We start from the raw sequence: 27,808 nt of genomic DNA on the forward strand, positions 1-27,808 counted from the left end.
ACCACATCCCAATACTAGCATCTGTCAACATCCTCAACCATTTCTCTGTGATCTGTGATACTGTACCAATAACAGAACTCAAATGGATTGCAAAATCAAATCATAAATCTTACAAAATATTAAGTATGTTAAAGGAGAACTGCTTTGCCATGACCAAATCCATGATCAAAGGAGGATCTAGGCAAATTGCTCTATACCATCCCTGCGAGTTAGGCGCTGAGGGGGCGTCTAAGTATACTGCTAATCTACAAAGGCAATACAAAGGTGACTGTTCTACTTGGAAGAATGTTATATCCTTCAGTACATTAAGAAGTTATCCACTCAGTGAGGAAAACTGATTAAAGTAGCTTTTTTAAGCTCCAGGAAGGAGTAAAATGCTAACTAAAAAGTATCTTAGAATTGTAACAGGGAAGTAAATTCGGTAGTTGCTCAGAATAGGGTTTAGAATTCAAACATCCCAACAATAATTACAATAGACATTTATTTAAAGTTAATACATTTGCAGCTCAAATAGTTCCAAATTGTATATTTTGGGTTTACCCAATCTCTTAAAAATATCTGAGGGCAGCTGCAACCACAGATTTCAACTCCATGATTATTTCTTTGCCCATTCTTCTCTTTCTTTTCTTTCCCGAATAACTTCTTTCAGATATGGTTCAAGGTAGAACTTATCCTAAAGAATGAATAAAAGAAAAATATTATATGCCAATATCACACACTGATATATCCCTAACACTCAACAGGTCTTCGACAAAAGAAATCCATCAAAATTAATTTTTATTTCTAACTTAAAAATATATATATATTGAAGCAGGCTAAAAACGGTCTGCTTTTCTAACATGTAAAAGCCCACAAAGATACTGTAATAAGTTGCTTTGATAGGTTATGAGAGGAAAGTCTGCCAGAGAAGAAGAGATGAGAGTACAAGCCTTTGCCTAGTTTCAATGCAGTTCAAGAGGAGGGTTTACTTCGGAGTCCTTCCAGGGAGCTAGAGGGCCACTCCATGGGCTGATCACATGCATATCACCAATTTTTTCATCTGAGCAGAAAGCAGAGTGCAGAGGGAGAACAATGGGCTGGAAGAGACACGATCTGGATTCCAGCCCTGGATCTCTACATTAGAGACTTGCTTAGGGATTTTGGAACAGTCACATCACCTCTAAGTCTCAAAGTGTTTATCTCTAAAATGGAGCTAACATTTGCCCTACTAACCTCACTGGACTGCCATAAGGATATTTCTTTGACATCACCTTGAGAACCCTAACTGTACAAATGAATGTGTTTCTCTGTTTCTAATGCTCAATCCTTGGAGGCCAACATTGTCAGATACATAAAAACTGTGCTACCTCCTCATATTTTGTCCACTGCTCTTTAGGCAAGATCTGGTGCCTCATGGTCAGGTCCAGTGCTCTCTTAATGCGAAACATCCTGTCATTATAAAGGTTCTCAGGAAGCCTTCTTATGGCCTCTTTCACATCATCATTCTCATATATTGTATCATCTCGCATTAGTCCTATGATAAAAAACAAGAGAGTCAGATTGAACACACATCTCAAAAATCAGACATTTAAAAAAAAAAACGGGTAAATATGTTTATGACTTATAACTTAAGACTCAGGTGAAAAATGTATGTATTTCATACATAATAATGGGTTATTTCTTAAACATACTATAGAAACAAAATAAGAGCCTTTTAAAATACACTGCCACAAAACTCACATTTCCTCTGAAACAATTTTAAAAATATTTAAAATATTTACTTTATTTTTAAACACACATCAATAAACCACATGTCTATTTTCTTATACTTTACATCTGAGATCAAGGTATTAAAGAATCTTAAGATGACAGTGTACTAAAGAACCAGTAACATTTTTTTTTTAATTTTTTTTTTTTAACGTTTATTTATTTTTGAGACAGACAGAGACAGAGCATGAACAGGGGAGGGGCAGAGAGAGGGAGACACAGAATCTGAAACAGGCTCCAGGCTCTGAGCGGTCAGCACAGAGCCCGACGCGGGGCTCGAACTCACGGACCGTGAGATCATGACCTGAGCTGAAGTCGGACGCTTAACCGACCGAGCCACCCAGGCGCCCCAAGAACCAGTAACATTTAATGACACTTCCATCAAGCTTCAATTAATAAAAAGATGAAGTTCATGGCAAATTATAACATTTTTAAAAATTTCAGGTATCAGATGATTGTAAAAATGCCAGACAATTTTAACATTTGAAAAATCTCTTTCGAAGTTCCTATAACTTAAATTTTCAAATGCTAAGTGGAGGAGTTGGGAGAGGGAGTGTATAAGGAAAATGTACTGTTACCATATTTCAAGAACATAATTTATTTCCATCTCAAACATCTGAGATGATTCTATTACTCTCTTCTCAAAATAATAAAAAGGAAATGACTTAACAATAAAATGTGGCCTAATTTTAAAATTCTCTAATGTACACAGGTACAGTTAAACTGTTTTTGGGAATCTTAACTCTTGCAAAAGCACTACTCTCAGATAAAGCAAAACAAGAAAACCGAAGAAAACTCAGATACTCACCCAGTTTATTGAACCCTGCAGCATTATAATACCATTTTCGAATACCCTCCAGCCACCGACTTGATGCTGCAACTGATATTGTCACACTGTTAGTTGCTATGATTCACTTATTATACTATATGAACATGTAGACAGGCAAGCAACCAGTACTTTTATTACCTTGTTAGAGAATGCAAACATTGGGAGGAATTTCCTTTTAAAATCGCATATCCTATATAGATAAAAACTGCTTATTGTATCTATGAGCAAAAGTGATCACAGGTTAAAAAAAGGTGGGCAGCAAGTCATGGGAAAAAGGGTAAACTCAAGTATCTGATGTACAAAAGATCTATATAGAGGTACTTATTACCACTCCAGCCTCTCCATGTCAAGTGTCCCATCCTTTTATGTGCCTGTTACCATCAGAACTGAAGGGGTAGGATGTGGGAATGGTACTTGGAACTCCTACACCTTTTGTAGTTTCAGAAATTACAGGAAGGAAGTGTAAACTTTTCAAAGGAGTTGGAGTTATATGAAAAGAAGATAAGACTTCAGGATAGGCTGGCAGGTCTCAATGACCCTCTTCCTCCAAAATCTTTATTCCACATTACCTTTACTTCACTTGGCTACCCTCTCTCTCTATATATCTATATATCTATATCTATATCTCCCGAATATATATATATATATTTCTGGGAGGATTTTGATACCATTAGCCTGTCATTTAATATAGATTATGGTAGAAGCAGCCCACTTTCCTCCTCCCAAGTAGCTAATTTTCCAACAAGGAAATGGATGAGAAGAAATAGGTAGTGTTAAAGCCTAGCAGGACTGAGCCTGATGGGATAACCCAGTAGAGGCTAAGGGCAACATGATAGTGCCTGACGTATTCGTAGGAGAGAGGTGGTAAGAAGGGGAGGAAGAGCATGTTTAAATTTTCTTTTAAAGTTTTGTCTGGGGCTAGCCCCTCACTAAGGGACGAAAGCAAACTTCCCTTTTATTTCAATCCCTCCTTATCCCTACTCCTTACTATATCACAGATTACACAACTTTGGTTAAGTCTCCTTGAAAATTAAGCACCATGTATAAAATTGCTTCTAGAAAAACAAGTGCCAAAGAGTCAACAATCTACAAACATACTTGTAGAGGACAAATTATCTGTAAACATATTTACCATTGATGGTGGTAATGATTAATATCCATTGAACACCTGCATGCTAGGCACTATCCTATCTGCTTTACCCACATTAGCTCTGTTTATTTACAACACACCTGTAGGTCTATCTAGTTCTCAAACACAGGATAGAGTGGAGTGCTTTCTACGTTTGTCAAACTATGAAACAATGAGTTCTTAAATGTCTCCCCGCCACCAAAAAGTTCAGTGTCATTTAAATTAATGGATTTTTCGGGCAACCTGATGTTTCCTAACAGCTTCGACCACTGCTGGGGGCGAGGAGAAAGGGATCAATAGTTTTTAAAAGCTACTCCAATGTATACCTCCAGAGGGCAGAGACTGGCAAAAAATAGTGCTGGGGAGGGAAAATCCTACTTGGTCCTCACGATCTGTTTTAAATACTCTGGTAATTTCTGTATTCTATTCCATTAGGTATGTTTGTGCCTGTGCCTACAGTAAATACAAATTTATCCAAACCTACAGATCGAGCTGCCGTCCCAAATAAGCCAAGGTTAATCTGAAGTTTGGCTGTAACCTTAGCTCAGCTGCCCCTAATTTCCGTTTGAGAAGCGTGAGGTTGGGAACCGAGTTTGCAGACCTATTTCCTCCGGCCACTCTGCCTTGGTTACCTGATCTGCAGAAAAGGGAAACTAGTACTAATCTCTCACGTCTCACTGGCAGGAGAATTTATCACACATGATAGGGCTTGACTCACGGCAAGCACTCGGTTCATTCTGGTTGAAAATCCTGCACTAATTATCTCCTTGTGCCCTTGAACTTTTTTAAGGTCGAGCGGAAGGACTGCCGAGCACGGGCAGCTGGAATGGCAGGGCTGTGGAGCCACCGCGGGCACCTTCACCAGCAGAAGATCCACCTCCCGACCCTCCAGGTGAGCCCGGGGACAGCAAGGGGATGAGGGAAAAGGTGTCCTTTAGGCTAGAGCGGAGCCGCCACCTTCTCATCGCCGCACACCTGGCCCCTTAGAGCAGAGGAAGTGGAGCAAATTGCTGCAAGAATAAAAGGTTGAGTGTGGCGATGCCTGGCAGGGTGGTCGCCAATAACTTACCCGCAGGCCGGCTAGCCATTTTGACCCGACACTGGAGCGTTGCCTGCTGGGTAAGTCCTGAAGGACGCGCTGGACACAATGCGCAGGCGCCACCTGTCGCGTCACCAGGCGAGGAAGGACGCCCGCGCAGGCGCAGTTTTGGCGCCGACTTCGGGCGCCTGCTGGCGGCGCTCTTCCCCTTGGGTCAGGCCGCTGTAGTAAGCCTGGCGTTTTGCGCACCCTGTTCCATTAAACATTTCATGTGACCTGGTGGGAAGAACATTAGGCAAGGAATAAGGACACTGGGGCTTTAGCCTGGATTCTATAATGGACAAGCTGTGAGAATTTACGGAGTATTAATTGAGCCCTTTGTACATAGTAATGCGCTAAGCCTTTTACCTGCATATTCTCATTTTCTTTCATTTAGTTGTAAATCTAAGGTAGGTACTGTCATTATCCCCATTGTAGAGAGGAAACTGAGGTTCAGAAAAGTTGGATAAATTGTCCAAGACCACAGAGCTAGAAAGAATCCAGATCATCTTCTGGTATCAGAGTATCTAGGTAAAACTTTGGGACTCCTTAACTCTAGGACCATGTACTTAACTACACTACTAATCCAGGCACCCTAACCTTCTCTGGACTTCCGTTTCTCCAGTTTAAGATCTACACCAAGCCATTTTAGTGGAAGGGAAGGTTAGATAAGAACAACAACAACAAAAATTGATGCTAAAACTAAGAGATATAGCAGAGTTTGTGTACAATTTTAAGATAGAAATATACTCTTAAGAGCTCAGCCCCAACATGTTAAGTCTAAGGGATTAAAATCTTGGGACAGAAAGCAATTAGAATTAGTGTGACTGATTCAGTTACTAGTGAACCTCTAGCAGCATTACTGTCATGGTCAGCTTGAACTGCTGTAACAAAACACCAGAGACTGGATAGCTTAAAAAACAAAAGTATTTCTCACAGTTCTGAAGGCTAGAAGCCCAAGATCAAGGTGGCAGCACAGTTTCAGTTGAATGGTCTTCCTGTGGGTGGTGCAGGACTGCAGTCTCACTGTGTCCTCACATGGCAGAGAGAAAGCAAGCTCTTTTGTGCCTATATTATAAGGGCATTAAATCCCATTATGAAGGCCCCACCCATATTACTTCATCTAAACTTAATTATTTTCCAAAAGCTCTATCTCCAAATGCCATCACCTTGGGAGTTAGGGTTTCAACATATGAATTCTGGAGAGACAATTCAATCCATAGCAAGTACCCACAAATATCTACTTTTGTTTTCTTCAGGCTTAAGCTGAGAACTGGAACCATATAGAAAGCCATCTCATTGTAAATTCAAAAGGTTAGATTTAATGGTCTTGGTCACATTCCAGTCCTAAAATTTTACTGCCTTCCCCTTTTTTCTTTTGTGCCACCAGATTCTCAACACTACTCAGTCCTTATGCAGCACTAAAAACTGACGAGGGCTGCTCCCAGACTACACTAGCCAAAGTGAAGTCTGAAAGATGTGAAGAAATGCAATACATTTTACACTGGCACATTACTTTACCAGTGCTCTACTAAACTCTTTTTCCTTCCTCATTACCCTGAAGTTTCAGCTTGCTGGTTATAGGGTGAAGGCAGTAAGAGAAGGAAGACCTTGTCAAGACGTCAGATATCCAAGACTGTTGCAAAATCCAGCTCCTAAAGGTATTGAGCCTAGAGATCCTGGATGTTTGCTGGCAGTCATTAGTATTGATTCAAAAAATATGTTTGATTTCCTCCAGGCACATGGGTAGGATTGCACTTCTCTACTCCCTTAAAGGTAGGCATGGCCATGTGACACTTTGGCCAAGAAAAATGTGAGAAGTTTTTAAGAACAATTCACATTCCTTTCCCCTTTCATGGATTGGGCTATAGTTAAGACACAGTGGAGGTTCCATCAACTTCTATTGCTAAAGATGATATGGAGCACAGCTCTTTTGGTCCCAAGTTGGACATGTAGGAGACAAATTTTTCTGTGGTTCTAAACCATTTAAGGCTTTAGGACTATTCATGAGAGCCTATTCTGACTGATATGAGTGGTTTTTTAATAAGGGCAAAATGAGGTTCTGAGCCATAGACCAGTTGTTGTTTAGCTGAACCTTCTTGTTTTCTTTGTATTGATCTCATTCATTAGAGAATTCCATGAAGGCATGTATCTATGCCACACTCACCACTGCATTTTATGAACTCAAAAATCTGTTGGGCAAATGAATAAAATACCTAACAGGAAGGCTACTATACTTAGCCCCGATCAATTACAAATCTAGTTGCTCATGAGGTTGCGGGACATACATACAGCACATCACAGAACCCTGGAGCACAACAAACTACCCCCAAAGTTAGTGGTTTAAAACACTTTATTATTTCTTCAAATTTTGAATTCAGCTGGGTAGTTCTGCTCCATGTGGTATCTGCTGAGGTGAAATATCGGAGATAGTTTCATCCCTCAAACATGTGGTGCTCTGTTGGCATGGCTGGAACAGCTGAGGTTTGACCAGGCACGTCTTTCTCTCCACCTCCTTTCTCTAATAGGGTCACCCGACCTCCTTCCATAGTGGCTCAGGGTTCCAAGAGGACAAGCCCCAATGTGCAAATACTTGTCTAGCTTCTGCTTGAGAATGCCTCAGGGACCAAATCTCATTGGCCCAGGGTCAGTGTGGAAGGGGACAAGGAGTGCAAATACCAGGGTGGTTCACTGGGAACCACCAGTGTTACCTAGCCTGTGATCCCAAAGCAGATAGCTAAAGTCACAACACCTTGTTTTTTACAAATAAGAACTAGACCCAGAGGTTAAATTATTGGCCCAGGATTACATGTCTAAATGACAAATGGGGGAAAAAAGTATCCGCTCATGCTGTAAATCTTTGCATACTGGCAAGAAGTCAAAGGTTTGTTATAGCCTTTTTCTATGTCTCATTGCCTTCCACTTCCCTTCAAACTACTTTCCGCTCCTTTTTCCTTTCCTGATTCTCAGTAGCCAATTGTGGGCAACTTTGAATATCTATGCTCAGGAAGATAACAGTGCAGATAATCCAAAATAGAATGTGTCTTGTAGCATTATCTAAATGAATAATAGATATTAGGTGAATAATAATATAGCATGCTCCAGAAACTCATTATATTTCAAAGAAAATAAAGATGTCTTGTGACAAAACCACTTTAAAAGACCCGTAAACATCAGAGGAAAACCTTTGTTCTCATCTTCACCAGAATGACAATGTGCCAGCCTATAGTAAAGTGACTCTCTCTCTCGAAGCTTGCTGTATTTTAAGTTCTGTTCTCCCTGAGAAGGAAGGAAATGGTTGAGTTAAAGAAAAATTATGTCACTAGGAACTTGTAAGAAAGATGTACTGTAAGTGTAACCAAATTCACAATATCAAGAAATTGCGCCAGTATCAATCGAGGGCTGGGCATTTATTTAAAACTAAATATATATCATCCATTCATATACACGTTCATTTTACATTATTACATCTTAACATTCATCACACACTAGAGAGTTTTTAAGAATTTTTCAAAGTCCTGTACTGAGGCTTTGGCAACCTCTTCACAAAATATTTCATCAGGCACAGACACTAATTTGTCCAAAGAAATGTAGTTAAGTTTTGTTGGATCATACTGTGCTCTTCCTAAATAGGTAAGAAACAAATGTCTTTCCTTGATTTTAAACAACCTTGTATTAAATACCTAGAAAAGAAAAAAAAAAAAAAGGTTAAAAAAAACATTGTGCACTGAAAGATGAACTATTAAAAATGTCTATTTCACTAAAAATTAAAAAATTTTTAATGTTTATTTTATTTTTAAGAGAGAGGCAGAGCGTGAACAGGGGAGAGGCAGAGAGAGGAGACACAGAATCAGAAGCAGGCCCCAGGCTCTGAGCTGTCAGCACAGAGCCCGACATGGGGCTCGAACCCACAAACCATGAGATCATGACCTGAGCTGAAGTCGGATGCTTAACCGACTGAGCCACCCAGGCGCCCCTTCACTAAAAACTTTCATTAGGCTAACAACTATAAAGTACTGACTACATACTCAATAACTATGATAAATGCCACAGGGTTTAAACCATATAGCTTCTGCTAAGAAATTATGATTAAAAAGGGACTCAAAACTAATAAACAGAACAACTATAAAGTAATTAAGGGCTATATTGTAGGCAAAGAACATTGACTAATCCAGATAGAGGACATGTTGTTAAAACAGCAAATCCTCAGGCCTTGCCCTAAAAGTACTTAATCAGAAACTTTGAATGGGGTTCACAGGTTCTCCAGGTGAGTCTGATGACTGCCAAGTTTGAGAACCGAGGTTAGAAATCAAGGTCAATGGTACCAAAAAATTTGTAAGATTTCACAATCTGTGAATCTGTGAAGCTTCCTTATTATTCTTGTAAAATTCCTGCTTGCTCCCTCTCTCTGATTAGCATCAGAATGAAATGAACCTGGCCTCTAGGAGAGCAACTTGGGAAAGCATGTCTTACCCATCTTGGGTTAAAACTCCTAAGAAGTAGCATAAGTGGCAGCAACTTTAAAAGGGAATCAGAAATAGACCAACCAGAACTGTTTTTTTCCAGAGAAAATTTGCTTCACACCACTGGTTTTAAAGCACCAGCCAAAACTTTAAGGTCTGTATCAGTTCCCTCACAGCCCTGTGAGTTAATGTATTTTTCCATTATTATTATTTTTTTTAAACAATATTAGCCAGACCCCTAGGACTCTGAGAATCCCAAGAAGGAAGTCACAGTTTTATAACTGGGCTTCCCAGAAGTTAGGGGTCAGCATGCCTAAAAGTCTGTGTTTTTAAATAAGTGATTCTGATGCATCTGGTCAAGTTTATAGTTTCCTCAGAAAGCTTCTGTCCATCTTTGAGACCCCACTCATTCTACTGACAGTGTCAGTTCTTAGAGTGATAGCATATCCTAGTTAAGAGGATGGGTTTTTAAACTCGACTGCCAGAGTTGTAATCTTGGCTCTGTCCCTTGTTACCTAGGTAGCCTTTGTATATGTGCTGCCGAAGCGAGCACACCTAGGTAGCCTTTGGACAATTCTTTTATGCTCACTTTCTCCACTTGTAAAATGGGGATAACGGTACCCATCTCATATGGTTGCTGTGAGGGCTAAATGAATCAATACAAGCAAAACAGTAAAGACAGAGCTGGCACACAGTGAGCACTTAGTAGCTATCATTATTTCTATGATTTTCCTACTTCTTCTAAATTAAATTAATAGCTCTACAAGGTATCTGGTTAAGACTCTAACATTATGTAAATTAATTACATTTTAGAAGCTTGTCTTCCACACTAGATTACAAATTCCACAAGACTACAGACCGTGTCTGATTGATTTTTGTATCCCCAAATCAGATTATTTATCATGCTCTATCACTGAATTATTTAACCACTCAGGGGAAAACTAATTGTCATTGCTTTTTAGTTGAAGATCACTTACTTTATAATTGTTCCAATGAGCCAAATTTGTAACACCACTGCAGGCTTCTGACACTTTTAATAATGAATAGATACGCATTTGATGAAACAGAAAAATTCTCTATTAAAGGCCCATTCATAGTGAAGTATGATAGGTAAATAAACATTGCTATTTGTGAAGGAATTGTACCAAATGCAATCTAGTTCTGAACTGTATTAAAGTCATGTTTCTTTTGCCTATCTTTGTATCAAGAACATATATAGCAAATTAGGGTATGGGGATCACTTTAATGAAATTCAATCATTCATTTGTTCAGCAAATATTTATCTAGTGCCTACTAAATGTCCTGGTTTAGTTCCAGGCACTGGGAATCCAGTAGTATATAAATCAGACAGGATCTCTACTTTCAAAAAGTTAACATTCTTGTGAACAAGCAGATAATGTCACTTACTAAAGACCAGGAAGTCTGATTAGATTAGAAAATAGAAATACGGCTTTGGCACAATGGCAAACTAGAACTGTTTCATGCTTTGGGAGGTGATCATTACAATATGGCTTAGCTAGTGGATTTAGATAGATTGTGAAATAAAAGTATACATAGAATAGAAAGGACCTTTAAGGGAAGTAATCTATTTCAGATTTAAATGGAGAAAAACACAATAGGGAATACCTTAGATTCCAACAGGCAGAATGACCAATATATAAAAACTATAGGGAAATAGATTCATCATTTGTGTCTCCTCTGGAGATGTCCATGTGTGTTCCAGAAGTTGTAAACATTTTTTTTTTTTAACATTCATTTATTTTTTTTGGGGGGGGGGGAAGGGGCAGAGAGAGGGAGACACAGAATCCGAAGCAAGCTCCACACTATGAGTGCAGAGCCTGATGAGAGGCTCAAACCCATGAACCATGAGATCATGACCTGAGCTGAAATCAAGAGTTGGCCACTTAACCGACTGAGCCACCCAGGTGTCCCAGACATTGTTAACTTTTCACAAGTGATCCCTCAACTTTGTTTGCTAGATGTGTTCTTGATTAAAAAGATGGGCAGAAGAAATATGATCTTACTACAATGGTCAGTCTCAGAAGCAGACTATATTTGGTCCGATTCCTTTCCAAACAGCAAGTCATTTTTGCAGTGGAACAGCACTATGCACACAGACAGCAGTTCTGGATGAAGGGCAAGGACAGCTCTTCGAGTTGTGCGCTTGTTACCTGTGGGAACCTGACAATGAGGTGGTGGGGAATGCTCATCACATTGTGCACATAGTCGAAAATCTCTGTAAGTTTCCTTTTATTTGCAGTTAACATCTTTGGGACTTGGGTGATCATATGTTGAATTTCATTATGTTTAAAACCTAGTTCAAGACGATAAACCTAAAAGAAAGTAGAGTTGCTATGAATCATGAATGGAAATAGTTTTTTGGTAATAGGCCAGAGGACACACGGATTCCTTCAAAATTTGAAATGAGGACCTTAGAATCTGGAGACGGCTATGCCAATGCCCTCAAGGGTTCATAACTTCCTGCTTCTGGGGTCACCTGAATTTCAAGCCCCTCTCCTGAGGATGAACTGCTCATGCCATGGTGATCATCATGAAGATCATAACTATGGTATAACTATCATAGCTATGAATAGAATACTGGTTGGATGTGGAAGGCCTGGTCAGGCTATCTGGATGGGCCTTATATCACAGACCAGCAGTTAAGATTTTCAAAGTGTTTTTTGAGCCTCTGCTCCCAAACACTCATATACATGTTATCTGGAAAACCTACATCTCAAAATTCCAGACAGAGATGATAAAACTAAATACCCAAATGTAGGTTATTGTACGCACTTATAGTATCCTATGCTCCCCCACCAATCGACTGCTCTTATTACTCTGTTTATTATGCCCCCACTAGACTATAAGCTCCATGTGAGCAGGGACTATCTCCCCTAGCACAGTGCACAGGCAGGTGCTCAATAAAAGTTTCCTCAACAACTGGACATGAAACACTTTTAGCACCTCAGAAAAATAGGCCTTATATCATAATTTCAAATACTACTATAGCTTTGCTTACTTGTCAGCTGCCTTTGGCTTTATACTATCCTCTTGAAGGAAGGACAGTAAAGAGTGTCTGGTATGTTCTGTGATAGAACTGGCAATTGGCACAGTTCTAAGAAGAGCAATGTGCTGGCTACTAGTTTCTTCACAGAAGTCTTTTGGATCCAGCCTCCAAAACTCATCCCCCACCGAGATGACATAAACCTGGGCAACAGACGCCCTCAAGTCTCACACTGGGCAACAGATGCAGTTTCCAGGCATCAGCCAGGTACCTAATTCATTACTCCAGGGTTACGTTTCAATGTCTACAAGGGGATTCACTCCCATAACACCTGGTAAACATGTGAACAAGTTATTAACTAAAATAAACTGCTTGCTAGATACTTATTGTATCATTTCCTATATCCATCTTTTTAGAAATAACTTCTTTCACAATCTAGTTTTCTTTTAAAATGACAGTACAAAATCTATCCTCTTCTTAAGCAACAAAGCTGATTTCTGAAAAGCTTAAAGTCATCCTACCTTCATGTTTTCTTTCACAGGTTCCAGACTTCCAGTTAGTAGCCTTGGGAGACGAACTATCAGATCTCTAGTCTATAGTTGTAAAACAATCTATTATTACTATGTATGCATATTTAACTAGTTTGGAAAAACAAGGCATTACTAGGAACTAGGAAGGAACACAAAACTAATTTAAAAATATGACCCATTAAAAAAAATGCTAGGAAGCCTGATAACACATAAACTTAATACTGTTTGAGGAGAAAACAAACACTGAAACCAAACTTAAGGCACCACCTTGATGGAATATTATAAAATGATATGGCTATATATTTAACATAGCAGGGTAATTCATTCTGGTACAAAAATACCAGGCATTTATAGAATTCATATGGGCTAGGTATCTGTTAGAAACATGAGAGATTTAAGTTACTAAATGAAGCTGACACGGAAGTATACAAATTCTCCCCTTACCTTCTTCATGCTAAGTTCAAGTTCTTTCTGAAAAAATCCCAATCTGTTATCCAATCTTTCCACTGAAAAACTCAGCAAAAATGGTGCATTTCTGACCATCTGTGCAATATGTGCCTTACTGAAATTTTTTGACTGTAGATAAGCCACTCTAGAGAAACAAACAAAAAACACACGTACACATGATCAACATTTACTAATGTCATGCTACTTCCCAAAGTAACAAACCAAAAAAGGAATAAGTAAAAACATTCTATAGTAATGGCCCAAATATGGTTAAAGCAAAACAAGCATCCATCCAACTCTAGAATGGTTCCCATTTATACTTAGAAACCAAATAATTCTGAAATCTACTAACAGACTGATTCTCTTTTCAGTTAATCTGACTTATTTTATTACTTGATAGAAGAAAATCAAATAGTTTCTGTTTAAGAACAGAAAATCCATAAATTAAGAAACTAAGAGATTCCAAACTCTTTTTGTAAAGACCCTCAAGCATGGCTAAAATCGGGAGTTGTTTCAGTTAGTCAATTTCCTGAGTATTTATTTTCATAAATAATTTTTACCATGGTTTCCATTGTGCATTTTGTTAACAACTGAGAAATTCCTGTTCAGTTTCTGGGAACAAAAGTAAGGTAGTAAAATATAGAAAATATGACTATGAAATAACATTATTGATTTTAAAAACTTATAAGCACAGTAAGAAGCAGTTTTATTAAATGCCTAAAATATAGGAGGGCATGTTTAATTCTCACCAGAAAAAACAAAAAACAAAAAACATGTGAACCAGGTAAGTTTTCCACATTGCATTTGAAGAAACACAGATTCAGAGAAGTTAAATACCTTCTTTAGACCACAAACTGATTAATGACCAAGCTGAGATTTGAACTTGGGCATGCCTACATTGAATGCCACCATATGGCATGGTATATTCTATACCGTATGCCACCAGAGCTTGTATTTTAAAGTGACTACTACTCCTTTAAAGGACTCCTTAGAGTTCATGAGAAAAAAGACCAATAAATTTAAGTATATAAATATTTTAAATGCAAGGCAAAAAACAACAACAACAAAACCACCATCGACAAAGTCAAATGACAAATATTTACAATATGTCATAGAGAAACAACTACTTTTATTAAAATATAGAAGAATGCTTACAAAAGACAGAAAAAGTCCTAATTTTAAAATGGCAAAGGTGGGGCGCCTGGGTGGCGCAGTCGGTTAAGCGTCCGACTTCAGCCAGGTCATGATCTCGCGGTCCGGGAGTTCGAGCCCCATGTCAGGCTCTGGGCTGATGGCTCAGAGCCTGGAGCCTGTTTCCGATTCTGTGTCTCCCTCTCTCTCTGCTCCTCCCCCGTTCATGCTCTGTCTCTCTCTGTCCCCAAAATAAATAAACGTTGAAAAAATAAAATAAAATGGCAAAGGACATATGTGATTTATGAAAAAGGAAATGTAAATGGAAATTTAGCATACGAAAAGATACTCCAAACATTTCTGGAACAACACTGAGGCAGTTTTTATGTACAAAATGAACTGAAACCATAAAGTTAGATGTCACAGTATTAGTGAGGGTACTAGAGAAACTGGCGCTTCTGTAAGATGTTGGTGGAAGTGTAAACTGGAAAACAACCTGACAAAGGACCACCTGTCAATACCTATTAAAATTATAAATGCACATACCCTTTGACCTAGCAATTCCCTTCTAGAAATCTGTCGTACACTTATATACCACTATGTGTGAAATGATACATATGATAACGAGAGTCACTGCAGCCTTGTGATTACTAGTAGAGATTGGAAACAACCGCCATGTTTATCATAAGGGACTAGATGATCCTCAGTATGAACTATACTAGCATTAAAAAGATAGGAAGTGCCAATACAAAACTATCTCTAACATATAGTTAAGGTAAGAAAGTGGAGTGCAGAATAGTATGCATAAAAATGCTGTCAATTGTATGTATGGCGATTCATGTATATTTGTACACACAGATCTACACATATGCTTGCATATGATAAAACATTCTTAGCACGCTGAACACAAAATTGGTAATAGTACTGCCTCCACAGATAGGTCTCAGAAGGTTGATGAGGGATAGGAAATAAGTGGGTGGAAAGTAGGGTTACTTCCATGCCCCCCCCCCATTTTTTTTTGGTCATAGCAGAAATCAGTATCTGACTAAAACATTATCAAAACCTTTGTCTACATGGTGATAAGTTTTCTAATAAAAAATTCAGATATAAGGCCCAGCCAAAAAAATTTTTTAAATGATTTAAATGCAGATTATTCACTTGAAAATTCTTATGAAGAATCAAATAACTTTTTTATACATTTGAAATTTTCCGCATTCAAAAGACAAAAAATATATGAAACCAATGCTATTACAGAAATCCTAGAAAATAAGACTGCTGTACATACCAGAGACAAAAGCTAGTAAGTTCAATTAAATAAAGATTATCTTACTCTCGACTCTTACAGCAGAAGCTTATTTGTTGTCGTATGTGGATAAACTACCTATTAAAAAATTCCAAGTAATTAAAACAAATGCTCCAGAGTTTTGAGTCAGCTAGGTTTAGGGATCATTAGACCATGCTGTCTACAGGAGAATATCCCTTAGTTGTTAGGAGCATGCATGATCTACAGCAAGTAACGTCAGCTTCTTTTAAACTTAGGTTTCCTTCACAGAATTAGGAATGGGGAGACAACATGGTGTAGTAGCCAGGACTCTGCAGTTAGACTAAGTGGGCCTGAATCCCAGCTCTGCCACTTATACTACCTGCGTAATCTTGGGCAAATCATTAAACCTCTCTGTGCCTCCTCTGTAAAATGGGGTTATTAGTAATATGGTGTAATAGTTAATGGTACTGAAATAGTGTTGTATGGTGATGGATGGTAGCTACACTTGAGGGGAGCACAGCATAACAGACAGCCTTATACAGACTTGTTGAGTTACTCTGTTGTACACCTGGAACTAACGTAGCATTGCACATCAACTATACTTCAATTAAAAAAAATAATATCAGTGCAGTAGGCAGCATCTGAAATGGCTCCCAATCCCCACCTCCTAGTATACACACTTCTTTTGAATACATCTTGAACAATAGGGCAAACTGGTGTTGGAATGGGGAGAGATCAGTGTTCCAGAATCAGAAGCAGAGCTGGATACATCAGACTGCGTTTCCTTCGTTCTCTCTCCTGTATTCTAATAGCCTATTTATATTATACCAGACTGTAAGTCCCATGAAGAGAGAGTGTGCATGTATATCTTTTGTGGCTCAAGTCTAGCTAGGTGCCTTACATATTTAACCGCTCAAATTGTTCAATGTAAGGAATCCAGTTTTTTGTTTAGATTTTTCCTATTCCAGAGACAAGACACTGGACTCTGAAGCTTCAAGGAACTGCACAGTTCTCTGAAATGCATCAGTGTAAGAATAATCTGGAGGTGAAGACTAGAGGTGGACCAGTTAGGAGACTACTGCAGTAATCTTCATGTGAAATGATGGGGACCCGAGGTAACCTTCACAGTGAAGATTAAGAGAAATGTGTTGACTGATTTGAGAGAGATAAAAATGGAATTCATAGGTGATTTATTAGATGTGGATACTAAAAGAAGAAAAGTCAAAGTCAATACCAATATTTCTAATTTGGGCAACAAGGTGAGCAGTGCTTTATCTAGGAATACAGGGAAGAACTGACTCTTGGGTGAGAAGTGGGGATGAGGGTAAATTCAAAACATGAATTTAGGGACAGGGGCTCTGTCTTGTTCTCTGTGGTGTTCCCAATGCCTAGCAGGATTCTTATCTCACAGATCAATACTGTCTCATTTCACTGTATTGATTCTCACAGATTTTTCTTTGAATGTTGAATGAAGTACAAAGATGTTTATAGAAGTGCTTTTTAAAGAAGAAAAAAAGGAACAACCAAAATAGCCAATGTACGGAAATGATTAAGCGAATTATACAATAATGTGCCAAGAGGATGCCAAATGTCTACCATCAAAAATTGGCCAGAAAAATTAAAAAAAAAAAACACAAAAAAGTTCAGGCTTTCATAATTTAAGTGCACTCTCAGAAAATTCAGCCATCTGCTAATGGATTAAAAATTTTTTTTTATTCTGGTCTCCAAAGAGATACAGTTAAGTATTGACTCAGCAATAAGCTTAACACATAAAAGTATGAAGTTGAATAGTAAACTGTCTTAGATACTTAATCTTGATCAAAGAAAATCTATAACAACAACAAAATAACATTCATGTTCGTTATCAGTCAATCCTTATGCAGCTGAGACTTAAAAATAACTTACATATACATTTCCTTCATAACCATAACCACTTGTTGGGTTATGTGAAAATCATTGTAACAGCCCTACCTGGTCTTAAGATTTTCAAGGTCTTCAGAGAAAATAGCATAGTTTTTAGTCAGGTATGTTCCCAGTTGGTTATCCTCTATACCCAAATCTTTAAGAAACACGAGTATTTGCTTAATGTCTTTTTCAAAATCCAGTCTCAGAAGGAGGTTGGCTGCATCTGGATGTTTTTCTATCTTTGAGAGATCCACTCCTATAATAAATTGCAAATACTGTTTGAGGAAAACAGTTTAGGTAGGTCATTAAACTTCATACACAAAAACACAAAAAATTACTGATGAAGACCAACAACCTGTCCAAAGGAGAACTGAGATAGGCCACTAGCAATTTCTAAATATATTTCTAAATATATTTCTAAATTTCTAAATATATTTAAACTAATCTGGTTGCAGAAATAAAAATAAATTAAAATGAAATATAGTACTTATTTCAAAGTCATCTATAGAGGAAAACAGTGCATTTGGGGCTAAATTTCTACCCAAAACAAATTTACCAAGTCATACTGACCTAGCTAGGATCATCACCTTTATCTATGCTTTCTTGAATATTGTTTGAAGGATGCTTATCAATCCCTGGTGATCTCCACAGTAACTGCTTAACTGGTAATTCTGCAGTGTAACAAACCCTATAAATGATTGTCACTTTCTTCGAAGTTTGTCATTTTCTTAGTTATAATCATTATTTTAAAAATATACTTCTGATGGGGCATTTGGGTGGCTCAGCTGGTTAAGTGTCCAAATCTTTAATTTTTTTTTAACATTCATTTATTTTTGAGAGACACAGACAGAGAACAAGCAGGGGAGGGACAGAGAGAGAGGGAGACACAGAATTTGAGGCAGGTTCCAGGCTCTGAGCTGTCAGCACAGAGCCTGATGCGGGGCTTGAGCCCACGAGCCATGAGATGTTGACCTAAGTCAAAGTCAGACACCTAACCTACTGAGCCACCCAGGTGTCCCTAGTGTCCAACTCTTGATTTTGGCCTGGGTCATGATCTCTAGGTTCATGAGTTCCCACCCCGCATCAGGTTTTACACTGGCAGCATGGCGCCTGCTTAGGATCCTGTCTCTCCCTCTCTCTCTCTCAAAATAAATAAATAAACTTAAAAAAATATATATACTTATGATCCCCTCCAGAGGGGAAATAAAAATAACCTGATGTCTTACTCATTGTAATCTCCAGGTCTTCAGCATAAAGACAAGTACCTTGAAGGAGCTCAAGAAATATCTGTGTGAGAACAGGTGAGCATATACAGCCCTCAAATATGCAACACAGCAGGAAGTATACAACCCATAACCCTCACATATCCTTATAATCTTAGGTAGTCTAAGAAAATGAGACAAAGGGCAGGAGAAAGGAAGAAGGAGAAAGCAAGTTGTTATTTTAAAGTATTCTCTGGTTATGGATATAATTAGATGTCAACATTAATTAGGCAGGGAATCAAAGTAACCTGTAATTCAAAATTCTCATTAAAACTGAGTGTTTTATTCTCTCATTTTTTTCCTTTTATCTGGTTAAAAAAAAAAACAAGAATAGGAAAGGCCTATTTCTTACCTTTAGAATAAACCTTTGAAGATAATGTAAAACTTCAAGGTTAGACTTAAATTTTATATTCTTAAAAATATTTCTTCAGGTTAAAAATACTCTAAAAACTGATTTCCAGAAGCAACTGTATAATCTTAAATATAAAAGCAAAGAAATAAAAACATTCTTTCTTTAATGGTATACACAACCAGAAAAATAAATTATTATATCCACACATATTTGTAAACCCATATTTATTGATATTAAACAGGCATTGATATAAGATGATCATGAACAGAAAAACAGATTACACAAACACGCACACAGAACGAAAACCAGAAACAGATCCAGGATGAGCTAAATAAATAAAAAATTAGCATAAATAATGACATTTCAAATTAATGATGAAAAGATGGACAATTCATTAAAATATAATGGGATCACTAGCTATACATTTGAAAAGTAATTGTTTTCATAACTACACTTATCATGGTGAACATGATATAATGTACAGAACTGTTGAATCACTATGTTGTATATCTGAACTACATAACGTATGTCAATTATACTTAAATTTAAAAAGTTCCTTCTACATCTGATATAAAATTTCAGAAAGATTAAGAATCTAAATGTGTACTAACTCTACAACTACTAGAAGAACACAGAGTTTTAACTACATAAAAATATAAAACCCTTGTACGGTTTTCTGTAATAAATTGCAGAGAAAAAGGTGGGGAAAGCTATTAACAAATTGGTGATAGGGTTACCTTTGGAAAGTGGAAATGGATATGCAGAGAAGGTGAGAGTTCTTTCTCTTATGATACTTGCATTATTAACAACTAGATGTAATTATTTTATAATTTAAAAATAACATTACTGGAAAAATAAATTAAAATTGTTAGATGAAAAGATAAGACAGAAACTAGTTCTAAAAATCTGTGATAAATGTGGGAAGAGGTGCTTTAAAAACAACATAAAGGGTTCAAACTTCAAATTTAATTTAATATTACAGGTGACATGTGCTGAAGTGCCTTGCTCAGCGTGAGCCGTCACACCCTGACTGTGCTGAAACAGAAATCCTGAAAAGCTGCTTTTTAACAGCAATAGGAGAGCAGAATCTCATCAGGAGAGCACGCTGCTGTCAGCACAAATCACTTGGGCTTACTCAAGATTTCATTAACTTGAAAAAATAATCACTGAATGCGTACTATGGACCAGGCACTCCTGTTAGGCTCTGGGGATATAAAAAATGAATAATACACGACGCTAACATCTAAGTGACCACAGTCTAAGTTGGTTTTATCTGTTCAGTAACTAAAAATATTACCACTGTATTCAGTTATGGTTATACATATTTAGTGTATCCACCAAGGTCTGGCAGGATTGCCCTAGAAAGTGCAAACAAAAAGAACTTTAATCAAGAGACTGTACAGTGTGGTGTCACAGAGTTGAGGGAACCGACAAGGGCACCCCTAGTGCTAACGAGACAGGCAACAAAAAGTATTACCCAAACCCACAGGGAGCTGCAAGCTATTGAGAAAGGGCTGCTCAGTTGGAGCTGTTGTCATGGAGCAAGGCAGTTATAGGACCCAAAGCTGGGAGGGAACAGGGAAGACAGTACTCCCACCTGCCCTCCCTCTCCTCCTGCAAGTGCCTCCCACTGGCTGAAGCTGCCCAGAAGCCAGCTGGCAAAGGAGCTCTAGTGCACAGAGGTTAGCCTCCTAGGATACAGACAGAATGGACAGAGAAAGGCAAAAAATAGATCTGAGAAGCAGAGAGGCACCAGGACACTAGGGTCCTTAAAAATACTGTTTGACCATGTAATCATGGGTCCTCTGTTCTGTCATTTAAATTACTTCCAAGATGTGCTGTCCACAAATCAACATACAGATGAACAGCTGAAACATATTCTAAAACTGTTAAGTATGCTGTAAATTATTTAAAGGCAGGGCAACGTCTTCTGTTTATCTTGTGTTACCCATAGTACTTCTCATAAGGTTGGAGGAAGCTGTTCCAAAAGGAAGGGGGCTGACTCTTCTGTTTGCAGTAGATGTCATCTTTCTCTCCCCTTTGACCCCACGAAACACTTTATTCATATGTCTTCTGTGGCACTTACCACTTTACCTTTCATCCTTGTAGGCTGGTTATTCTTATAGATGTATATTTAGATGCTTCTAAAGACTTGAAGCTTAGTGAGAACAAAGGCCATTCCCTGTACATTTGGGTCACTTGCATAGGAACAGGTAAGTAAGCAACTGTAATACTGTTATTAGCACAAGAAAGGCAGTAAGCTGCGGGTGATAGGAACGCCCAGCGAGCGGAGGGTCACTGAAGACATTTTAGAAGTTACTTGAACTTGAATTAAGTTTTCCAGTTGTCAGAGCTGGCCAACCAAAAGGATGGAAGGGGCAAGCAGTGAGCAGGGGCCAGACCAGACAGAGCTCTGATATCTTGGGAAGGCTTTGAAGGACTTCAAGTAGCTCACTGATGTAGTCAGATCTGCATTTTAGAAAGAGAACTGATATTAGGGATCATCAGGGTAATGGTGCTGATAAGACGAATATCAAGTTAGAAAACTCCTCATTTTCCAGTGAAAAATAAGGATCTAAACTATAGCAGCGACTGGAGAATGGGAGTAGCACATGGATTTGACAGAGAATCCCTCACCTACCCTGCTCCTCTCAATCCCCTAGGAGAAAGGTTTGTCATATGGGAAAACGAAGCCTGAGAAGTGCCAGACCCAGAGATAATGAGAAAAGCAGAAGGCTGAAATAAGATGCTGGACTGAAAATGAGAGGACCAAGTAAAAAAGCCTGTGGTGGGGTCCCTTGGCTGCCTTCAACTCTCCAGGCCCAAGTATGTCCTCCCAACCAACAAGCTGAAATACTCTGGAGTAGGCCTAGAGAGAAACCATCGAAATTAGGGGGGCAGTGGGCTTCAGGAGGAAGGCTGTTGGGGGGGGGGGGAATGGAAGTAATTCCTCACCTGATAGGGTTTACTGTAGGAAAAACTGTCCTGAGAGGCTATTGGAAGGTGTAGGAAAATCTGGCTCTAGAAATAAAGAAAACGAATCAAAGGAAAAACAAGAATTATCATTAACTATGGAAAAATGAAAAGTTGTACAGGAAGGAAAACAATCCCAGGACAGCAAGCAATATTGATAGTCATAATGTTAATTGATGACTGATGATTCATCTAAAATTTGTTACCATAAACATACTGGGCAAATTGAGTAGGGGAAAGGTATGTGTGTACATACAAGAGATCAACTAACGTCTAAAGCTGATGAACCAAGAAATAACAGTATAAACAATTATATAAACAAAGGTTAACTGCAAACAGAGCCGTAAAAGTTGAGTGGATACCTCTGGGGAAAGGCATGAAGGTCAGGAAGGATGAAGCAGAGAATATGGGTTTCCACTAGAGGGCTTTTCACACTATTTGACTTTCGTTCATCTTGATAAAGATTAAGAATGCTGATTTGAACAAAGTAAGGCAAAATAACACAAATGAAGACTACACCAAGAAGTACTTGTAGGTTATTCAGACTTACCTAGAAGCACTAATTTCTGCAGAGTCTCAGAATGATCCACATAGTCTCGAAGTGTGAATGTATCTGGGGGCAATGGAGGGTCTGCAATAATCTGAATGGCCTCCTCCTCAGAAACTGGCTGCAACGGAGACAATGGAGGCAAATCGTCCAGTGCTTTGAAGCCAGCCATGTAGAAAGAAAGAAGCAGTCAGCTATCCAGTCTGTACAGCTAAAGCTAAACCCCTTCTTTTTAAATCTTGGAACCATTTCAGAATTAAAGATCTGAGTTCAAATATTTTCCACCTTCAGAGAGGTAAGGTTAAGACTATTTATAGAGAAATCAACTGCTGTTCCTCCAAGATAAGAAATCTGTTGGTAAGTTTCTATTCATAAAGAGGTCCTATACAAAATTCGTTTCCTTTGTTTTACTTTTTTTATTTAAAAAAAAATTTTTTTAACGTTTATTTATTTTTGGGACAGAGAGAGACAGAGCATGAACGGGGGAGGGGCAGACAGAGAGGGAGACACAGAATCGGAAACAGGCTCCAGGCTCTGAGCCATCAGCCCAGAGCCCGACGCGGGGCTCGAACTCACGGACCGCGAGATCGTGACCTGGCTGAAGTCGGACGCTTAACCGACTGCGCCACCCAGGCGCCCCTCCTTTGTTTTACTTTTAATCAACAGGTAAGAATGCTAAAGGTCAACTGACCTTCAAGTATATTTTGAGATAGATTCTACCATAGCTTGTTAAACTGGACCAAAATACAACATATTCTACCAGCCTGATTTGTATGAGTTAAAATCATTATCTCCTGAAATATCTTTTTTTTTAATGTTTATTTATTTATTTTGAGAGAGAGCAAGAGGGGGAAAGAAAGAAAGAGAGAGGGGGAGAGAAAGAAAGAGAGAGAGAGAGAATCCCAAGCAGACTCTACACTGTCAGTGCAGAACCCAACACGGGGCTCAATCTCATGAACCATGAGATCATAACCTGAGCCGAAATCAAGAGTCAGATGCCTAACCAACTAAGCCACCCAGGTGCTCCCCGAAATGTCTTTTGATGCAATCCCCTTTCCTCCAAGTTATTCTCAAGTATGTTGGTTAAGCGTCTGACTTCAGCTTAGGTCATGACCTCACGGCTCGTGAATTCGAGTCCTGTGTTGGGCTCTGTGCCGACAGACAGCTCAGAGCCTGGAGCCTGCTTCGGATTCTGTGTCTCCTCTCTCTGCCTTTCCCCTGCTCATGCTCTGTCTCTCAAAAATAAATAAACATTAAAAAAAAATTTAAAGAACTTCTGTGACTCTGTTTCTATCACCTGTAGTCCTTCCCTAAGGACATGACCCTCTCTGGTATAGTCTTGATTCTGATATTTTCTTTAAACCAAACAAGGTATGGAAGACACTGGGAACTGTCACCAACCTTAAGCTAAAGAATCAAGACTATGATTTTTTTGTTCTATTTTTTGCTTCATAACACTACCCTTTCTTATTTCGTATAGCCAGTCTTTCCTCCCTGCCCTCCTCAACCCAGCTATCTTTCTTTCATATTCTGCTTAACCTAATATTACCTCATTGTGATGAAATATTCCTTTTACATAAATATTCCTAAAATAGAAAACATAGAAGGGAGAGGACTGACTAAAAAATGACACAACGGTGCTTTCAGGGGTGTCCCATTTGTGCTCTTTTTGGTTTGTTGATTATGGGAGCTGTTATATAACTAAATGTGTATGTCAAAATTCGTAAAACTGTATATTCAAAAGCAATGAATTTTACTTGGATAAAATTATATCCTAATCAGGCATATAAAATTAGGATAAATTATTCCCTAATAAACCTAATTACCACCTGAAAATTTTTTTATAAAGATTCTAAATAATAAAGTTTTTAGAAAGCAACTGTTATACATATAGATAGCTATAATGATATATATACATATATATGTGTATATATACACAAATTTATGAACTTGTTTTTTTAGTTAAATAAAGATATAATAGAAATAAATGAACAGAACCAGCATTGTTCTTTTCCTTGTGTGGTACAAAGTTATAACTTGAAATGGGCTAACAGACTATAAACAGTTAACTTGTTCAAACTAACAAAGTGGGGCAAAGGGGACTTTTCTGGAAGTTCAGAATTACCTTCTAGAGACAGCTCAGAATCAAAGCTGGGTATCTTTTGTGTCTTCTGTGTCTGCTCATTGACGGAAGGAAGCAGAGCACTCTGGGCAGAACTAATCTCTTGCCTACTTGAGTTCGTAGACTGGGAACTATTCCACAAGGAGGAAGTCCTATAAGTCTTAAATCCCCACGGGAGAAAGCAATTGTCAGAGGACATCTGTGGCTGAGCAGAAAAGCCATGCGACAATGTTCTTCCTCGTCTCTGAAACTGTTTTCCGAGTTGTGTAGCTGTAATGAAGCTACTCAACTTAACTGAATTGAACCATCTGGGTATCTGTTGGGCTGACAAAGCCATCTTTTTTAAGTAGGCTACAAAGGAAATATGTAACAGTCAAAAGAGAGAAACTTACTTTACTTAGATGTTTAAAACAGTATTCAAACAACAAAATGATAAACTGGAGAATCTTTTTTCTAACTGAAAGATGTTTAATAAATCTAGATGATTAGTCAGATGTTTCCTAAGCACAAGAAAAGGCATAAGCAAAGCAGTCCCAGGTATAAACCAAAAGACAGGAACTTCTGAACTGGAAAAATAAAGATTGCTTTACAATTAAAAAAAAAAAATCATTGGTATAAGAAAAACACTTAAAACAAAAATCTGTAAATGTTTAAATTACAGCTGAACCCAATAATCTGTTTATTTAATATTTAGAGGAAATAAGGTGATATTAAGTGTTCTTGAAATTTGGTTTGAAAGACATTTAAGAAGCAGATTGTTAATCAAAACACTGACTTATTCAAATGCATTTTATGTATGTACATTAGTCACAAAATAAAAAACAATAAAAAAACTACCTTGTCCTAAATGAATTATCAAAATATTATCACTGTTATCTAGAAGATTGTTTCTTGCTTTATTCTCAGGGCTGAACACTGTTAAGATAAAGCTGTTCCTCAAAAGGGAATTAAACAAAATCAGTTTTGTCAAATTTTGTTTTTGGCTGTAGAAAAAGAAAAAGAAAAGCTTTGAAAAACAAAAGGTCAAAACTAGCAAGCAAAATGAAGTGACAGAAATACATATGCAACCAGCAATGAATACATGAATATTTTTACTGAAAAAGCAGTGGTTTTTAAAAAAGATTTTTATAAGGAAATTATGAAGAAATCTTGTCTACATCCAGCTTCATTAGAAGAGTAGACTTGCTGCATATAATTTTATGTTAAATAAGATAATCCACATAAAACACAGCCTGGAGTCCAGCATATGGAAAATGCTCAACAAATGTTAGCCATTATCACTATTATTGATTACACATCCAAACAGAAATGAATTCTGAATTAATTGCAGCATACAATTTCTTGTTTTTCTACATATTGGAATTCAGCTTGTTTTATGATCTGAATTAGAGCAGATATTGAAGGTCTAGCCTCCATCTGGAGATTTGTAGTTTAGGGAAATTTCCTGAGAGATTTACAAATGTCAAAGTCTGTCATTCTGAAATGATTTTAGAAAGGAAATAAGTATGCACAACAACCTTGCGGGATTGGTGCTTTTTGTTAAATTCTGGTAGGAAATGATCCTGCAAATCTGTCAAGTTTCCACTAAAACCTACAACATTGATTCTCTGCACAAAGTCATAAGGGAACTAAACTGGAAGCCAGAAGGCCTCAGTTGTACTAGTTGACAAGACTATTTCTTGTGGTGCTGGGCAAATTGGCCCATGAAGGGGGTTCAGTAACTATTCTTTAAATAACATGTTTTTTAAAGGTTATAGGTACAGTAAGATGATTCTTAAAGTCCCTAGCAGCTCTAAAATGTTTTTTGACTTCTAAGTTTGTCGAAGCATTTCATACTACTTTGATTTCAAAGCAAACTCCTTAAATCCCACATTCACTGTAAAGACTTTCCAGCCTCACATATCGCGCAGATGAGCTTTTGAATTCCACCCATATTCATTAAAAGACCTTTTGCGTACAACTAATGTTTATCCCATTTGTATTTACAAGTGCACTAACCTCTCTTCCTCAACATTTCATTGCTGTAGATACCTTTTAACAATTGATGAATTATTCGGTCATGGGAGCTGGGATGGGTCCCCTCTCTCGACCCACCCTCCCATTAGCCCAGGGCCTTGCACTGCTCCAATGTGTGTTGGATGGAAGTGAATCAGTTCCAACTGTGGCTAACTCATTTGTCTAGCTTGGTATTCAAAAGAGGATAAGGCGCTTGCAGACGTGCATAAAATTCAGCGTACTGGTAACAGTAAATATAACACAACTTAAGGAAGATCAAAGAAAAAAGCCTTAAAGAATTCTGTAAAGTCCATTAAAATATCACACACTACTTCTTGCTCTAGTTCCTCGCTAGGAATAGTAATTGGGACTGAAGTACTGTTTTTCCAGGGTTCAAGATTTCTACCTCTGTAAGGCTAATTAGCGAAATCAGGAGGTGAAAAAGGGGTGAATGGGAGAAAGGCTTCGTTATAAGGGGCCTCTCCTAACAAGCCTCCATAGCGAACTTCCGCAGGAAGCCAGCTGACAAGCTAGGCTTCCTTCCGCAAAACACGCTAATAGACAAGCATGGTTGAGATTTCGCGTCGTCGACCAGGGAAAAAAACAAAACAAAACAAGACTAATTGCCCCCGATAGGGTCGCGGAGACCCGAGAGCCCTGAGGCCCCGGGTGGGGCCTAGACGTGGGCAGATCCGGACCCGAACCCCACCAGGAGCGCGCCCCTCGCGCTCCGGCGGCTCCCGCTTTACCTGTGGCGAGGCCCAAGCTCGCGGTTTATTTTGGGGTGGCCTCCAGGCTGGCCCGGCAGACCGTCCCGCAGTACCCCACGCCAGCCGGTCAGCCAGCCCCGCCACCCCTGCCGGCCACCACCGCCGCGCACCCTAGCCCACGTGGACTGCGGCCGGAGTGGGCGAGACTATCTGCGAGGCTGCGCGGGGGGAGAGCGGGCGGCAGGCGGTGGGAAAAGAGCCGGCCAGGGGCCACAGCTTCTCTTCTCTCGCACGCCACTTCCCTTAGGCCTTGGCCACTGG

The 27,808-nt window shown here is 38.6% G+C and overlaps 2 protein-coding genes and 1 long non-coding RNA gene across 4 annotated transcripts; 1 reads left to right on the forward strand and 2 right to left on the reverse strand.

The window, feature by feature from the left end:
- Positions 1–463: 463 nt before the first annotated feature.
- Positions 464–4,906, reverse strand: LOC125156146 (cytochrome b-c1 complex subunit 7). The gene is made up of 4 exons (XM_047841890.1): positions 4,774–4,906; positions 2,555–2,626; positions 1,347–1,513; positions 464–673 (listed from the first exon to the last, which is right to left on the reverse strand). The coding sequence occupies exons 1-4, from the start codon at positions 4,790–4,792 to the stop codon at positions 596–598; spliced, it is 336 nt and encodes a 111-aa protein (XP_047697846.1). The 5' UTR covers positions 4,793–4,906; the 3' UTR covers positions 464–595.
- Positions 4,907–8,166: 3,260 nt separating this feature from the next.
- Positions 8,167–27,780, reverse strand: MTERF3 (mitochondrial transcription termination factor 3). 2 transcript variants are annotated; one of them, XM_047841889.1, is made up of 9 exons: positions 27,527–27,780; positions 25,620–25,765; positions 24,786–25,133; positions 22,664–22,816; positions 17,593–17,782; positions 13,224–13,371; positions 12,771–12,842; positions 11,417–11,578; positions 8,167–8,465 (listed from the first exon to the last, which is right to left on the reverse strand). In XM_047841889.1, the coding sequence occupies exons 3-9, from the start codon at positions 25,117–25,119 to the stop codon at positions 8,271–8,273; spliced, it is 1,254 nt and encodes a 417-aa protein (XP_047697845.1). In that variant the 5' UTR covers positions 25,120–25,133; positions 25,620–25,765; positions 27,527–27,780; the 3' UTR covers positions 8,167–8,270. The 2 variants fall into 2 exon arrangements, with proteins under 2 accessions (XP_047697845.1, XP_047697844.1); XM_047841888.1 differs by lacking the exon at positions 25,620–25,765 and having other exon boundaries at positions 27,527–27,776.
- Positions 16,794–21,886, forward strand: LOC125156147 (uncharacterized). The gene is made up of 3 exons (XR_007148492.1): positions 16,794–16,880; positions 18,769–18,827; positions 21,804–21,886. It is a non-coding gene; the product is annotated as an uncharacterized LOC125156147 (long non-coding RNA).
- Positions 27,781–27,808: the final 28 nt, after the last annotated feature.

The sequence above is a fragment of the Prionailurus viverrinus genome, chromosome F2 (assembly GCF_022837055.1).
Source record: "Prionailurus viverrinus isolate Anna chromosome F2, UM_Priviv_1.0, whole genome shotgun sequence".
NCBI classification, from domain to species: Eukaryota; Metazoa; Chordata; class Mammalia; order Carnivora; family Felidae; genus Prionailurus; species Prionailurus viverrinus.